The 17,525-nt window shown below is 40.3% G+C and overlaps 1 protein-coding gene across 2 annotated transcripts in view; it reads left to right on the top strand.

Annotated features, from left to right (window-relative positions):
* The window catches only part of PLCXD2 (phosphatidylinositol specific phospholipase C X domain containing 2), a 59,041-nt gene that overhangs the window by 23,933 nt on the left and 17,583 nt on the right, over positions 1–17,525 (top strand). For both annotated transcript variants that reach the window (XM_007985845.3, XM_038003305.2), the window contains exons 2-3: positions 9,796–10,256; positions 15,725–15,966. In XM_007985845.3, the coding sequence (XP_007984036.1) occupies positions 9,796–10,256; positions 15,725–15,966 (703 nt within the window). The remainder of the gene's footprint in view (positions 1–9,795; positions 10,257–15,724; positions 15,967–17,525) is intronic.

Genomic DNA, 17,525 nt, shown 5'->3' on the forward strand with positions numbered 1-17,525 from the left:
TCCATTTAGCTTATTCAGAGCTATGGTAATTCATTAAGTTAGGTGTCAGGACTCACCATTTGTAAAGTTCTTCTTTCTTAACTAGTATCTTTCAAAGTGCAAGTCTGGGTCCTTTGGGACTGCGTAGACAGAAAAATGATTTGTTGGTGGTCCTGGAAATTGTGAGTGAGAATACTTAAAAAGATTACTGGAAAAGAAGGAATTCAGTGGTTCCCAACCCATTAGTGTTCTAGGGACAGGGGATGGGAATAGAACCTTCGAGTACTGGATCACCTTGTGGATGGGAGGGAAACGTTGCTGGAGGCATTGAGAGGCAGGCCAGTGAAGGTTAAAAGAGACAGGGTCAAAGGTTCTGCCCAGATAAGCCAGGAACCTTAGTCTAGGGCAGTGGTCTATCTCAACCTTTTGTTCGTAATCACTCCCCGAAGGAGTCTTTGTAGGCATTTCTATTCCTTATTTCCCCCACTCCTCCCCTGTGAAATTGTAACACTCAGATATATCTGTACTTTGTACGTAGAAGAGTAAGATTTTTTGCCCCCTAAGAACAAATTTTTTCGATGTCAGTGCTTAGAGGCACAGATACACTGAATGGTGTCAATACACATGGGGTGGGGAGAGTGGGATCAGTGAAACACCTGGAGGAACTAATGGGCTTCAAAGTTAGAAGGACTTAGAGACAGGAGAACCTAAGGGAGGTGGAGACAGGAGGTTTTCTTAAATATGTGAAGTCAGGAGTTATTTGACTTGGGGTGACCATCCTCACCTCCCCAGATGGGGAGTTTCTCTCTTTTTATGCTTCACTTAACTCTTGTCTCAATCTTCCCTCCATGGCTAGAAGTGTGGTCATCCTATAATCTGAAATGCCATTGTACTGTAATGAAATGTATCATTTCATAGTGTGTGTTTTGAATTCTTTTTGTTTCAGGTTCCCAAGAAGCTAGCTTTAAATTCTTTTTATTTGAGTTAAGGCCGGGCGCGGTGGCTCACGCCTGTAATCCCAGCACTTTGGGAGGCCGAGGCGGGTGGATCACAAGGTCAGGAGATCGAAACCATGGTGAAACCCCGTCTCTACTAAAAAAATAGAAAAAAAATTAGCCGGGCGCAGTGGCGGGCGCCTGTAGTCCCAGCTACTCGGGAGGCTGAGGTAGGAGAATGGCGTGAACCCGGGAGGCGGAGCTTGCAGTGAGCCGAGATTGCGCCACTGCACTCCAGCCTGGGTGACAGAGCGAGACTCCGTCTCAAAAAAAAAAAAAAAAAATGGCAACTACTCCAATTTGCAAGAAATGGGTAATGAAAGTGCTTTAACTAAAAACTAGTATGCACTCATTTGAGATTTCTAATCCCCAAATGACAGCCCTCTGAAAGAATCAAGCAGTAATTTGTGTTCCAGATAAAGAGCAAACTGATTGTGCCTGGTCTCACAAGGCCAGCTAGCTCATTTTCTCCTACCTTACCTCTCAGATAATCTAACACCACCTAGGAGGCAATAACTATAACACTGAGCAAGAATCTTGTAACCTTTTCCTATTCAAATCTCTGTTTTCCCGTGTGACTTTGCTGCCACGGGGACTTTATTCTGAGCTCTGTAACCCAGTGCACATCTCAAGGATCCTAATAAACCTTAAGTAACCTAATCTAATCACATACTAGGAGGCATGATAAGGAAACCAAGGCCTCCCAATATTTTCTTCTTCACAAACAAGCTGTGGTGATTTCATTGTTTAAAGGGCAGGGTGTATCTTAGAACAAAAGGAGTGATAAAGAAAACATCTACCAATATGTGGGAAAGGCACTTCACCAGATTATTATGTGAAGGTTTGAAAGTACTAGAAGACCAACCAAAGAAGACCATGCCCAGAAGTCAGAAAACTTTTGGGAAACTATAATCTCACATTTGTGGCTGTAAGTATCAAGCCTGGGTATATATTACAATCAGCAAGAAGCTTGTCAACTTTCATCCCAGAGAGATTTTGACTTGGAAAGTTTGAGGTGAGCTCATGAGCACTGGTGGTTTTTAAAAGCGCCCCCTGCTCTGCCACCTCCCAGTGATTCTGATGTGCACCTAAGGTTGAGAATCACTGCTTTACATTATAAAGTGCTTTCACTTACATGATTCAGGGTTTTTGTATGCATACAGAAAGGAAAAAGAAACATTGTTAATGACTGTTGACTATATAAGAAAATAGGAAGAAACGGGTAGTAATTGTGAAAATGAAAGGATTAGAGAAAAGTCAATTTCTAGAAACTGGAGGAAAAAAATTTCATCTTCTAAGGGCTAAAATTAGTCCTAGGCTTATAGAACATTAAGGAGGGACTTATATGTCCATATTTACTGCTATATATGGAATAGTTTTTAGATGACAACAAAATTCTCTGCCCAAAGGAGTCTGAAAACAATCATTTAGTATTTGATGCCAGTTACGTCCTAAGATCATATTACTTCTCCTCTATAAATGAAATACATTGGAGAAGAGGAGAAAAACACTTGTTGTTAGTCAAACGGTAGGTTAGAAAATGTCATATTAATATTTCTATGTGTATTTCAGGACTGTATAGACAGACAATGTACCTCAGCAGGCTCCTAAAAGCTTTCAGATAGTTATAATTAATAATTCTGCATGTGAAAGCTGGCAAATGGATGATCTTGGATATAGCTGAAGGAGAAGTAAAGCCAATGCTGGGCTCTCAGACCGGAAGGGGTGGGGTGTGGGACAGGGGAGGAATATAAATGTCAGGTTGAAGCATGGCAGAAGTAAAGGAACTTGTGATCAAAAAGTCAGAAATTAAATTTTAAGATTTTCAGTGTGGGTGATGACAACTTTGACTGTGACCAAAAGAGTGGCGGTGGCTATAACCAACAGAGTGGAGGCTAAACTGTCATCTCCATGTCAACTAATAAGATAGAGAGGAATTATGAATCAGGTACAGAAAATAAAATCTTCTAGACCATCAGTATTTAAGGCAAGAAGCCTCAGTTAATCAGCCCTTCACCCTCTGATTTCTGACTAATTAAGAATGACTAATAACAGCAATAATTGTAGTTCAGCACGTACTAAGTGTCAGTATTGTTCTAAGCACTTTGCTTACATTTCAATATTCACAATAATTTTGTAACAATAGGTACTATTGGCCCATTTGACAGATGAGGAAACAGATATGAAAAAAGTAACTTACTCAATATGGGTTATAAATGCTGGGGAGAAAATATAGACATAGTTGGGGTGAAAAAATATTTTACAGACGATATCAGCAAAAGTGAACAGAGTCCAGAAAGAGGCCTGCCTATCTGTCTATGTTGCATACCAACAGTTTCCAGGCTATATGTAGGGGCCTGGTAAGAGATGAGTCTGAAATAATGCATTGGCACCATATTGAAGACAATTCTAAAACCCCAGTGTTGAGTTTGAGCTTTATTTGGAAGGCGGGAAGTGGGAGGAATGTGTCATAATCAAAGCTGTATCTTAAGAAAACTGCCTTTTGAGTATGAACAAATGAGAAAGAGTGAAAGGATCCAAATTAGGGTTTCTGTTTGGTGGTTGGTTGGTTTTTGGTACTATTTGACAGGCAATGAGTGTATCAATGAGAACAGTGGCAGTTGAAGGTTAATGAAAGAGACAGGTTTGATGTATGTTGCAAAGGTCAAATGTAAAGTTTTGGTAACTGGTTAAATGAAGACGGTGAGAGAGAGAGAAGAGTGTAAACAGAATCCAGGATTTCAAGTCTGAGTGACTGGGTAACTACTGGCAGAAATTCAGGAGAGACACTTTGGGGGATGAGAGGGCCAGCAAGAGAAGCTAGACTTTGAAAATACGCACTTTGTTGTGTGAGCAGGCCGTTGGAGGCAGGCCATAGCAGAAAGATGGGAAGGTAAGTTTGCAACTTACAGGAGTCTGGGCTAGAAAGGAAGCTTTTGGTGTCATCTGCATACTGTGGTACACTGGGGAGTGGGACTGAAGTCTCTGAAGGTGGACAAAGGAAGAGAATACAGAATAGATCCTTGGAAAACATTTAAATTTAGGGACAATAAAGAGGAGTCAGAAAAGCAGACAGAAGGTAAAGGCAGGATGGGAACACCCAGAAATATGCAGAAATATACACTGAGCACAAGGGAATGGAAGATTCCACAAACAAGCTGACTTGGCAAACCCTCATAGAAAACAGAAAAAATATGGCCATTTGAATTAGAGAGTTGTTAGGATCAAGAGTAGCAACAGAAGGAGAGAAAGTGGACTCAGATGGAAAGGAGTGAGTATGTCATAGCAGACAAAGGCAGCAGGACTGGCCTACACTTTCGAGAATTTGACAGCAAGGAGGAAAGAGAAGACAGTCATGTGTGGAGTAAGGCATGTAAGGAAAAGTACTTTGTTTTGTTTTAAGGTAAAGGGGTACCACTTAAATATGTTTTAGACAGAGATAAAGAAGCCAAAGAGAGAGGTGAGTGAAGGTGCATAGGTAATACCAGGTAATAGCAGCAAAGATTATTTTAGCAACAGAAATTACAGTGGGATGAGTCCTAAGCTGTTTGCTGACCTTATCATAAACCAAACTAGAATGCATGGAGCTGCTATCCCTACCAATTCCCAAGCAGCAATTCTCTTAGAGAATAAGGCAAGGACCAGTGGTGCAGGGTATTTTCCTCCTCTTCTGAAGAAATGCTAGAATTTTATTCATACATTCCAGGACAGAAGGGGAAGAATCACTGTCTTTAAAGAATAAAATAATTTCCGTGAGTTGTAGGGGAGTAATAGGGGAACAAACTTTGATAGTGAATTTGGATTATAAAATATTAGGATTTTCTATTTGTAAGTACTGTTGGCAGATTACATGGTTTATAAATATTGTATGTGCAGGGAAGGGGGGACATTGTTAGCCTGTTTTTCCAAAAAGAAATAATTTAATGTACTTAGGCAGTTAAATGTTATTTCACCCACTCCATATGATACAAAAGCTTTCTGGAAAAGAAATAAGTAGAACAGGAAAAATATTGATAGTGGTTAATAAGTGATGGTTGGCTTTGGCTGCTATAGGCCTACATAGGGCAAGTGCTATAAAACATTCAGCAGTCTGCTTCATTGTTCTGTCCTGTCCTGTTCTGTAAAGGGGTTGGAGGGATGCAGGGATGGTACTGGCCACAGGAGGTCAGAAAGCATAAGGTGGGGCCGGAGAAATGAAAAGAGAACAAAGAGGTAAAAAAAAGACTGTGTTCCTAGGAAATATACATGCTCTCCCTCTTCTGTGGGATGATCTGGGTACCATGTATGTCCTTGTGTATTCAGAATGATCCCTGGGGTCCCATTGCTGTCACATTTCTGCACAGTCCTCAGACACAGAGAAAAGTGTTGGAGGTTGTTAGCACATCTCCCTCTGGAGATGAAACTGGGCTCAACACCAACAGGAGAACACCAGAGGGGATTTGTCTCTCCTCCACGCTTGGATAATGGCTATTCCCTAATGCCCAGGGAAGAATTAAGTTCAGTATGTGCCTTGCACTATATTGCACACTCAATCCTGAACAGCTGGGCTGTTAATGCAATTTAAAAAGAAGAGAGAACTCGCTATTCACCATCTATATCTAATGTATTCATAATAAATCTCTCAATGAGGAGGTATAAAAATTTCCTGTTGCTGTACAGCCAAAGGAAGCAGAGCATTAGGCAGGTATCCAGGGAGCCTCATTAACAGAGATAACCAATGTGGAAAATCCAGGGGGACTTGTTCCACATTTCTATCAGTAATGGCAATTTTTCTTACCTGAAATATGCTGGTAATTTTCTCACTTGCAAAATTCAATTTGCCTAAGGATGAATAAATAGGTCTTTTCTTAATACTTACTGGATAGTCTCTGTGTTCCAGATGCTACATAAAAGTAAAGCATTATCTGTCATTTTTTTTTCCTTTTTCACTTTATTTCTTAGGAAACAAAACACTGAAGTCATCACAGAATTATTTGTTTTCAAGAAAATTGAAATAATATAAAATGGTAGTGTTTTGTAAAATTTTGCATTATGTGTGAAATACCTACACTAAAATTTAGAAAAATGGAAAATGGATGACAGTGAATGAGTATGAATACAGGAATTCCGATGGTAATATGGGGGGTAGTGGTTAAGAACAAGGTTAGTAGTGCCAAAGCAAAGGCATTTTCCTTCTAGATTTTACTTGCAAAGTGAAGCCACCTCTGTGGAATCCCTCACCTCAGAGCCAGTCACAGCACTAACCAAATTAGCTTCTGCATGAGTTAGTGGACGATAGACATAAGAATGATTCACCCTGGATAGAACCAATAACTAAAATGAAAGATATTTGCTAAATAAGATGATTTTCATCTAGAAATAGTTACTGTTGAAATATTTTCTCACTATAATTAGGAATGTGCCTATGGTGGTCACTCATACTTCAGAAAAAGATAATCTCTGTCTAGGGGGATTCATGCTTTCTTTCTCACACACCCTGCCCTTTTATTTTTAGTTGACAGTAATAATTGCACATATTTATGGGATACAGAATGATATTTCAATACATGTATACAATGTATAATGATCAAATTGGTGTAATTGGTATAACCATCACCTCAAACATTTATCATTTCTTTGTGTTGTGAACACTCAGAATCCTCTCTTCTAGCTCTTTGAAAGTATATAGTAAATTATAGTCAACCATATTCATCCTACAGTGCTGCAAAACACCAGACTTCATTCCTCCTATCTGGCAACATTTTTTTTTTTTTGAAAGAGAGTCTAGCCATCACCCAGGCTGGAGTGCAGTGGCGCCATCTCAGCTCACTGCAACCTCTGCCTCCTGGGTTCAAGTAATGCTCACGCCTCAGCCTCCCAAGTAGCTGGTACTATGGGCATGCACCACCACACCTGGCTAATTTTTGTATTTTCTTAAGGTAGAGACAGGGTTTCATCATATTGGCCAGGCTAGTCTCGAACTCCTGACCTGAAGTGATCTGCCCACCTCGGCCTCCCAAAGTACTGGGATTACAGGCATGAGCCACCATGCCCAGTCCTAGCATAATTCTGTATCTGCTAACCAGCCTCTCTATCCTACCCTCTCGGCTACCCTTCCCAGTCTAATACCCACAGTTCTACTCTCTACTTCCATGAACTTCAAAAGCTTTTTGAGTCCCCACGTATGAGTGACAATATGTAATATTTGTCTTTCTGTGCCTGACTTATTTTGCTGAACATAATGTCCCCAGGCTTATTTGTGTTGCTGTGAATGGCAGGATATCATTCTTTTTTATGGATGAATAGTATTCCAGTGTATGTTTATGCCACATTTTTTATGCATTCATTTGTTGATGAATATTTAGGTTGATTTCATATCTTCACTATTGTGAATAGTGCTACAGTAAACATGGGGGTGCAGATATCCCTTTGATATACAGCTTTTCTTTCCTTTGGTTACATACCTATTATTGGGGTTGCTGGATTGTATAGTAGTTCTACATTTAGTTTTTTCAGTAACGCCCATACTGTCTTCCATAATGACTGTACTACTTGACATTTCCACCAATAGTTACATACATCTCCACAGTTTCACCAGCATTTGTTATTTTTGTCTTTTTTTTTTTTTTTTTTTTTTAAATAAAATTGCCATTGTAACTGGGCAGGGATGATACCTCATTGTGGTTTTGATTTGCATTTCCTTGATGATTAGTGACATAGAGCATTGCTTCCTATGTTGGCTTACTATTTATATGGTGGTTGTGGTGGTGGTGGTGTTGTTTTAGACAGGGTCTTACTCTGACCCAGGCTGGAGTGCAGTGGTACGATGTTGGTTGTTCACTTCAGCCTCAACCTCCTGGGCTCAAGCAATCCTCCCACCTCAGCTTCCTGAGTAGCAGGTGTGCACCACCACTCCTGGCTACTGTTTTTGTATTTTTTGTAGAGATAGGGTTTCACACATGTTGCCTAAGGTGGTCTCAAACTTCTGGACTCAAGTGATCCACTGGCCTCAGCCTCCTAAAGTGCTGGACTCACAGTCATGAGCTACCATGCCCATCTGTGTGTCTTCTTTTTGAGAAATGTCTATTTAATTCTTTTGTCCTCTTTTTAATTTGATTATTTCATTTTCTTGCTGTTGAGTTGTTTGAATTCCTTGGATATTCTGGATATTAGTTCTTTGTAAGATGAATAGTTTGTAAATATTTGCTCCCGTTCTACAGGTTGTCTTTTCACTCTTGATTATTTCCTTTGATAGTGTAGACACTTTTTCAGTTCGATATAGTCCCATTTGTCTATTTTTGTTTTTGTTGCCTGTGTGTTTGAAGTCTTAGCTATGAAACCTTTGCCTAGACCAATGTCTTGAAGCATTTCTTCTATGTTTTATTATAGTAAAGTTAAACAATAAAAGAAGAAGAAAGGAACAAAGAATATACAAAGTAATTAGAAAATAATTAACAAAATGACAAGGAGTAAGTCCTCATCTATCAATAATAGCCTTAAATGTAAATGGTTTAAATTCCCCGATTAAAAGATATGGACTGGCTGAATGGATTTTAAAAGAAAAAAAAAAGACACAACTATATACTGCCCACAAAAAAACTCACTTCACCTGTAAAGGCACACTTTACAGTCTACTGAAAGTGAGGGATGGAAAAAAAATATTCCACACAAACAGAAACCAAAAATGTGCAAATTAGCTATATTTATATTAGGCAAAATAGACTTTAAGGCCAAAAAAAAAAACACAAAAAGAGACAAAGAAGGTCATTACATAATGATAAAGGGATCAGTTCAGCAAGAGGATGTAACAATTGTAAATATATATACACCTAACACCAGAGCACCTAGATATATGAAGCAAATATTATTAGAGCTAAATAGGTAGACCCAGTAGAATAATAGTTGCAGACTTCTTCAGCATTGGACAGATGGATTATCTAGAAAGAAAATCAACAGAGAAACGTCAGACTTAATCTGCACTATAGACCCAACAGGCATAACAGACATTTACAAAACATTTCATCCTATCCCTTTGTTAAGACAGAGGAACAGAATGTGCATTTGGACCATTTAATAGCAGTTTTGGCTCATTAAGGTACGAATTTAAAAAGAGGAACATATTAACTAAACTGTGTCGAGCCCATCAAAATGGTTAGCTGATCTGTCAATAAATCATTCCTACTGACTCCGACTTTTACAATAGTAAAATAATATATATAATTTTTTATATGTTTTAAAAACATAAAAAGAAAGTAAGTTGGGTTTCTTGAAATTCTGCCTTTCCTAGAATTTAAATCACTTTCTCAGCATTATTGAGATAGACACAGTGTTTTCATATCCTCTGTTTCAATGATGGCATGAATAAAGTGGATATACCACAATGAAGCATTCTTCTATAAGAGACACTTAAGCATTATCTCCAGTTTGTCTCTATTATGAATATTCTTTGGCAGATATCTTTGTTTTCCTGAATGTTAAAGTTCATTTCCTCAGAATAGCTTTCCTGAAATGAAATTACTAGAGCAAATTGTATGAATATTTTAAAGCCCCTATTTTCAGCATATTTCTAAATAGCTTTGCAAAAGGTTATTTATTAATTTATCTTACACCAGCAAAATATATGAAAACTATAGTATTACCCCAGGCTTAACAAGCTGCAGCATTGCTTTTCTTTGTGTTTATTTTATTCCTAGCAAGCTTGGCAAATTTTGCTACTATTCATTTGCAGTTTTAGTGTGTGTATTTGGTTCTTAATTTTTTGTTTGTTTGTTTTCTCATCAATTGGCTTATTTTTCCCAGCTCCCGTCTCATCTGCTTCCCTCACCTTTATTCCTTTGTACAGGCTCACATGATTCATTTAGCTACTGGGTGGATGAAAAGTCCCCAGTGGGGCCTGACCAAACCCAAGCTATCAAACGCCTCGCCAGGATCTCCTTGGTGAAGAAGCTAATGAAGAAGTGGTCTGTGACTCAGAACCTGACATTTCGGGAACAGCTGGAAGCTGGGATCCGCTACTTTGACCTGCGTGTGTCTTCCAAACCAGGGGATGCCGACCAGGAGATCTACTTCATCCATGGGCTTTTTGGCATCAAGGTCTGGGATGGGCTGATGGAAATGGACTCGTTTCTTACACAGCACCCCCAAGAGATTATCTTCCTGGATTTCAACCACTTCTATGCCATGGATGAGACCCATCACAAATGCCTGGTTCTCCGGATCCAGGAGGCCTTTGGAAACAAGCTATGCCCAGCCTGCAGTGTGGAAAGTTTGACGCTGCAAACTCTGTGGGAGAAGAACTGCCAGGTAGGAGGGAAGGAGAGAGAAGCTTCCAAGGACAAGAACTTAACTCTTCCTGCTTTTCCTGAATTGCCATCTGTAAAATCACTCAATCCAGGGCTCTTAGGCTGGAGAGTGGATTGTTTGGAACATTAAACATACGCAAACTAGTTCCTGGGCTCTAGGATAGGTTCAAGGGCTAGGGCTAACCCCTGCCAAATACCTAAGGCTTGTCCAGCAAACTGTTTGCCATCTAATTGACTTTTAGCGGCCTGGCCAGAACCAACCAAGGCAAAGTTGTAAAATTGGGCCAGTAGGTCATTCCCGTTCTCTATTTCCTGAGGTCCATTTTTACCCTTCTCGTTTCCCTCAGGGATAGTCTGTTCCATCTTGCCTTCAACTCAGTGTCAGATCATCCCGGCCAAGGTATTGACTGATTAGGAAAAGTATTAGCTGACTGAAACATAGTGATTCATCTCAGGAGTGTTAATATTATAAAAGTATTTGGGTCTTAGAGGGAGAGAGAGTTAAGGAAGGAAGAGCCTGTTGAAGGGGCTCCAGCCCAGGAGAGCATTCCGTAGTCTGCTTAAGTTGAGAAGAGCCTCCCAGCCTAGGACCATGAGGGACATGCTCAGGAAGAGGAATGTGGGCCTCAGATGTATTCCATTCTGATCCCAAAGGTTGACAGTAGGAGAAAAGAGCTTCAGGAAAATGTTTAATTTACACTCTCTTAAAAAAAAAAAAAAAAGGATGTATCTCTCATTCAAAGTTACTCACTTGCTCAGCAGATGCATTAACCAAAACATCTTTAAGAGGCAGATATTTTTTAACTCAAGGAGGAGCTTTTGATTAAAAATAGTTTAAAGGTTATTCCCTTGAAAATATTTATTAAACACCAGGTATGTGCCAAGTAACCTCTAAGGACTAGGTATAAATTAGTAAATAAAACAGACAAAGATACCTTGCCCTAATGGAGCTATCATTCTGGTGGAGGGAGACAGATCATAGATAATAGAGATAGTAAACATACATATATGTGTGTGTATATGTCTGTGTGTCACGTATATACATATATATATATTCTCTCTCTCCTTACATGTGTGTGTATACACACACACACACACACACGTAAAGTGTTAGAAAGTGATAAGAGCTATGGAAAACGAAAAGGTCAAGCATGGTAAGAGGGAACCAGGATTCTGTGGGTTGGAGGATTGGTTGAAATGTTTAAAAGGTTGATCAGGAGAACCTTCATTGAAAAAAATGACATTTGAAGGGGTTAATCACATGCATATTTGGGGGCAGAAGCAGCAGCCAGTGCAGAGGCCCAAAAGCAGGAGTGTCCCTGCCATCTTTGAGGAAAAGGAGCATGCGGTGTGGCTGGAGAGCAGGTGATGACAGAGCAGTGAGAGGAGCTCAGAGAGGTGACTGGTGGTCATGTGAGCCTAGAAGGCCCTATAAAGACCCTTGCCTTCACTCACTCTAAGTGAGGAGAGTTCTGGCACAGGATGTTGTGGCCTGATTGAGGTCTTAATCAGATCTCTCAGGTTGCAGTGCTAGGAAGAGGCCAAGGCAGGGGGATCCGGCAGAAGTAAGGAACCCAGTGAGACTGTTAGTGGCAAGTGGTCAGATTTTGCATCTGTCAGAAGATAGAGGCGACGGGGTTTCCTAATGGACGCAATTTGAGGTGTGAAAGAATGTGAGGATTCAAGGATGATTCCCAGGCTTGGCCTGAATAACTGGAACTACCAAGTTGTTTTTGCACACCCTGAGAAGTTCTAAATGTCTTTGACACCATAGAGGCTTCATGAGTTAACTCTTAGTATCTGCCAAAAACCTATCTAAACCAGTTTCTCCACTAAGACTTTTGTAAGTGGTATTTTGCTAAATATTTATCACACATCTATCCCATAAGAGTAAGTTTATATCTGTTCATGTCTAACTTGGAGAGACGTTTTTCCCAGTGGAATTTCTCTCTTACAATATGAGATAATAGTAACAACAACTAATGTTTATTGGACCTTTGCAATGAGCTAAGTACATGGATTAACTCATTTGATCTTCTCAGTGACACCACGAGATGGGTGCTTTGTTATTGTCTCCATTTTACAGATGAGGAAACTGAGGTATGGAGACACTAAGTAACTCGCCCAAGAGAAAAATGGGCAAATTTTTAAATCCTGGTTAGTGAGAACCAGGAACCTCTCACATTCTTTCTGGCTTTCCAGAGTTCCTACAGCTTCTCATGCTCCCCGAGGGGTATTTAGGCACATTGGTGTTTTTCAGAACTGGTGTTGTATATTAGGCTAATGAAATACATGGCTTTAATTAATGAGCTGCTATTATCAGAAGATCTCAGAGAATTAGCAGAATGGGAGAAAGGGATGGAGAGCTTTGGAATTTGGGGATTCTGTAAGGTTAAATGTGAGTACAGATACAATTTTATACACGGCCAGGATTGAGAAGGGTTGACATATTGCATACTAAACTGCTTACAAATCTGCAGGAGTAAGGGGTATCTTCAGGAATAAAGAATAGTGCGGGCAGTGAATTTCTAACAGTAGAGTGATGATCTATCACAGTTTTTTAAGCAGTTTTTTAACCGTATTATCCAACTACAAATACTTCTAAAGTTATGAAGGAAAGACACTGTGATGATATCTCAGAAAAAAGGCAGAGCATCATCAGTTTAAATCCTAAGATCCCCCTGTACTCCTTTCTTTCCCTTGTTATTCCTGCCACATCTCTTCTTAAAAGCGAAACAGGCCGGGCGTGGTGGCTCATGCCTATAATCCCAACACTTTAGGAGGCCGAGGTGGATCATCTGAGGTCAGGAGTTCAAAAGCAGCCTGGCCAACATGGTGAAACCCCATCTCTACTAAAAATACAAAAATTAGCTGGGCATGGTGGCATGCGCCTGTAATCCCAGCTACTCAGGAAGCTGAGACAAGATAATGGCTTGAACCCAGGAGGCAGATGTTTCAGGGAGCTGAGATCATGCCATTGCACTCCAGCCTGGCCGACCAGAGTGAAACTCCGTCTCAAAAAAAAAAAAAAACAGCTAAACAAAGAGATTTCAAACAGAGGCACCAGTCATCCCTGCTACTGCCAGGGCAGAGTTAAACTTTAAATATTCTTCATGTAATGAGCTGCCTCACATGTAACCCCCTGCATATTTTATTACTACAATTTAGTAGAAAGAAGTATGCTACCATTCAGTCAAATTTCATTTACTTAACATGCAATTACATCATAGGTATGTATTTATTTGTACATTAGTGGCTATGGGTTTTGAGGGTACAATGAGTTGGAAGATTTAATCTTCATCTTGGAAGTATTTAGGATCTTAATGAAATGGTAAGAGTACATAACACTAGAGAGTACAAAACAACTGATAGACAATTGCACGATAAAAGTGCCTCAAATGTTCTGTACTATATGAAGAAGGGGATTTTGTAATAAATCAGTTGAAAAGTAGAACGTAGCATTAAGTGCATATCCCAGAGACTCCAAGTAAAAGAATGACCAAAATAAGAGGAGGTCCGTCAAGGAATCATTCTTGAAGGAAATGAGATTTTTAATCTGAGTCTCAAGAGAAAAACTGAGCATGAACCACCGAGCTAGAGGGGAGAATATTTCAGAGAAAAACACAGCAGGCAGAGTTGGGGGCAGGGGGCAGATGTGAAACACAGGCCCTGAGTGAGAGTCACCTGTAGAGTGAGAGTTGGTTTGCAAGGCCAGCCTCCCCCTGTAAACAGAAATTCTCCCTGTAACCTTTAGAGTCAGATTGCTCAAGAAGGCTCTTGGAGAAAGGCATAAAGACCCTTTTGGATAATTTGTGCTTTATGCACTTTTTCCAAGGCAGAGTAAAGAATGGCACAGTCCTCTCGTTCCCTGACATGCGGCCCAGGGGCAGGCAGCAGGCACAGGGCATTTCTAGCAGGTCCTGTTACAGGACCGCACCACCTCCCACCTCTCCCACGGTCCACTGCACAGGACGACTTTCCTCACAGCCCCCAGCCTTACCACCTGGCCAATTACACCACTACAAGGAAATCCTCCCCTTCCCCCAGGCAATCTGCTTATCATGAGCCTGTGATTAACCTCATTAACACACTGCGTTTACCACAGACGTCATTAGCAGTCAGACATGACTCAAAACCATTAAAAACAACAAGAACAGCCATTACCCGGTTCAGTGCAACCAGCCTGGTGCACCCCAGCTCTGGGCCTCGGGGAGCAGTTAGTCAGCCACCTTAGTCACGAGCTAAATGCACACCGGAAATGAGGCTGACATCCAGACCTCTTGTTCTCAGGTGCCTGGAGGATTACCCTCTGTGGCCAGCTATCCGGGGATGGCAGTCCAGGCCTCGTGAGCATGTGCAGGGCATTCCTCCAGGAAAAGATCACTAGTGCCTGGCACAGGGAAAAATATATTCCTTTAGAAACCTTCACAGCAGAGCTCTGAATTGGGGCGATCAAAATAGCAGTTTCCTATCCCATAGCTGCCTCCCAGAAACTAATTAATGCTGTGGATGTAGCTTGCTAATTATTTTCAACATCACCACCATCCTGAGCGGTCTCTGTGGAGACCAGTTGCCTCTGCGAAGTCTCCCCTGACTCAAGTGGCGCGCTCCCCACTCTCCTGGGAAGGGCAGTTCCAGGCAGAGCCAGCACACACCATCGAAAGTCTGTTTACCCACAAATTAGTTCAGTGTTTTCCTTTCAACTCCAAAAGCTGTCAGTTTTGTAGTTACAGGAGACGTAACTTCTAGACAGCACTTGCTGCTCGGTCTGAGAGTTCTCAGCCTGAGGTCCAAAGCTTCCCCGGGGGATATGAGGGTAGAATTTAAGAAGTCTTTAAATTTGGATGGGAAACAAAGTACATATTCATTTTTACTAAAATTGAACTGAAAGTTAGTATACCCATTGATTATGAGGGCAGGCGGTAACCCACAGCAATCTTCGCCCTGCCTGATATTTATCTCCCTAGATGCGTCCGTCTCACATTTCGGTTATCGCAGGTATCCGAGATACCACTTATGCTCATCACTAACTCAGTTACTGGACTTATTAGACTTATACAACAAAATATGTCTATTGAATGCATTTATCATGCAGCACATACATTAATGTATTACAAACTTACTTAATATATTGATTGCTATATTTCCATATCATAGAGTTTCTTTGTAATCCTGTATATTTTATGCATTCATTTAAAATGTGATTCTGAGAAGGGGGCCCATGATTTTAGTATACTTCCAAAGGCATTTATGCAAAAAAAAAGTTAAGAATTTTTGAGTCAGACATATGGCAAGTGCTCTGTAAATCTTTGCTGATTTCCTAAAAATATATATTAATATAAACAGTTCTTGACTTTCCACATATGATTATATTTTCTTGCCTTTTTCCTAGCAATCCATGTAAAATGAAGGAGTTAACATTCAGCATTTTTATGGATTGCTCTCCTTTTTGTGTTTTGAATATTTCAGGTTCTTATTTTCTACCACTGTCCCTTCTACAAGCAGTATCCCTTCCTGTGGCCAGGAAAGAAGATTCCAGCGCCCTGGGCAAACACCACAAGTGTGCGCAAACTAATCCTCTTCTTGGAGACCACTCTGAGTGAGCGGGCCCCACGGGGCTCCTTCCACGTCTCCCAAGCGATCCTCACCCCCAGAGTGAAGACCATCGCCCGGGGCTTGGTTGGGGGCCTCAAGAACACGCTGGTTCATAGGTAAGAATTTGCTTCCACCCTACAAGGAAAGCTTTTTAAAAAACATTTATCTTGATCCTATTCTGAGTAAATAGCAACAAAGTCATGTAGTCTGAGGATTTAGAAAAACAACAAAACAAGCAAAATCTTTATATTTGAGAAAACCATGCAGTTGAGGTGGATTGTATTAACAAACTCTAAACACTTTGTTCATAAGTACACATCATACCATAAATACTGTACTCTCTAAATTTTGCTATAAGGCAAAGCACAGTGAGCCAACACCATGTCTGTTCGTTCCTGGCACCTGGCCACATGTGGTCCTGCCTATGCCTCGCAGCTGGCCCAGGCACTCATTTAAGAAGCATTAAATATAGGCCGCTGTCCTAGGTGCTAAGGATTCAGAGCTGGCCCTTCAAGAATTTATTCTCCTTTCCTTGGTGACCATAAGTCACTGAAGAAGTAGCTTAGGATGCCACCCACCATGCCCATGCTGTAGCTTCAAATACTTCCTCAGGGCAGAATTGAGCCTGGCTGTACAATTAGGTAGGAGAAGCTTCAGTAGTTTTGTATCAGATGGTGTTCCTTATCCTGGACACCAATGAATGATACATGTGCTCTAGAAAAAGGATGGTTTATTTGTATGCATGTTTGTGTGTGTGTGCACATATATGTAAGTATGTGTATGTGTGTGTCTATGTACCTGTACATGTATATGTGTATATGTATATGTGTAAAAGGAATGTTATAAATACCTTTGGATAACAGGGAATCCCTTGCAATCCAAGCTGAGGAAGCTAATAGGTTTGGGTAGCAAAAGATATTTACAAGAATCAGTTTGGTCCCTGAGTTTCAGGTTGATGAACAGAGTTCAGATAATGGAAGATTCATCCAAAAACATGTTTCTATTTATTTGGTCCAGAGTTTAGGTAACATGAGTTCAGGTAACAGCAGTTCACCTAGTAGGAGTTTAGAGAGCAGGACGGGATTTTTCTTTCTTTGTGAGAGCTCCTGATTATGTCAACCATGGACAAAACCAGAAAGTCTTTTCTGTGTGGCTCTACTAAGTCTTGACTGAATTCGTTATGCTGAACTTGAAAAAGTGAATTTTATAAACCAGTACTTTATCTCTTTGAAAGATCCCGAATTAGAAGCTTTATTGTTTTAATAATATATGTTCGTGTGTCCACACTTTTTTCCTCGTGCCTCTGGTATATTTGTAGATCAACATTATTTATATATTCATTCAACAAACATTGAGTACCTAGGAAGAGCTAGGTACAAAGATTCAAGGTGAATAGTATACTGTCTGCTGTCAAGAAACTCAGTCTAGCAGCAGAAACTGGCATGAAAATTTCTATAAAGCAATGTGAAATACCACTGTAAAGAAGTCTGTGCAGACAGCAATACTAATAAGGGAGAGGGAGTATTTAAAAAACTAAAGATAAGTTATATCTGTACACCATATTCTGATTATCAAATGCCTTTTTGCAGATGATTTCATTTGATTCTTAAGTCAGCCTCTAGGATGGCACATTGTCTACAGCATATTATCATCCCCTCTTTAGATGGGATTCAGG

The sequence above is a fragment of the Chlorocebus sabaeus genome, chromosome 22 (genome assembly GCF_047675955.1).
Source record: "Chlorocebus sabaeus isolate Y175 chromosome 22, mChlSab1.0.hap1, whole genome shotgun sequence".
NCBI lineage: Eukaryota > Metazoa > Chordata > Mammalia > Primates > Cercopithecidae > Chlorocebus > Chlorocebus sabaeus.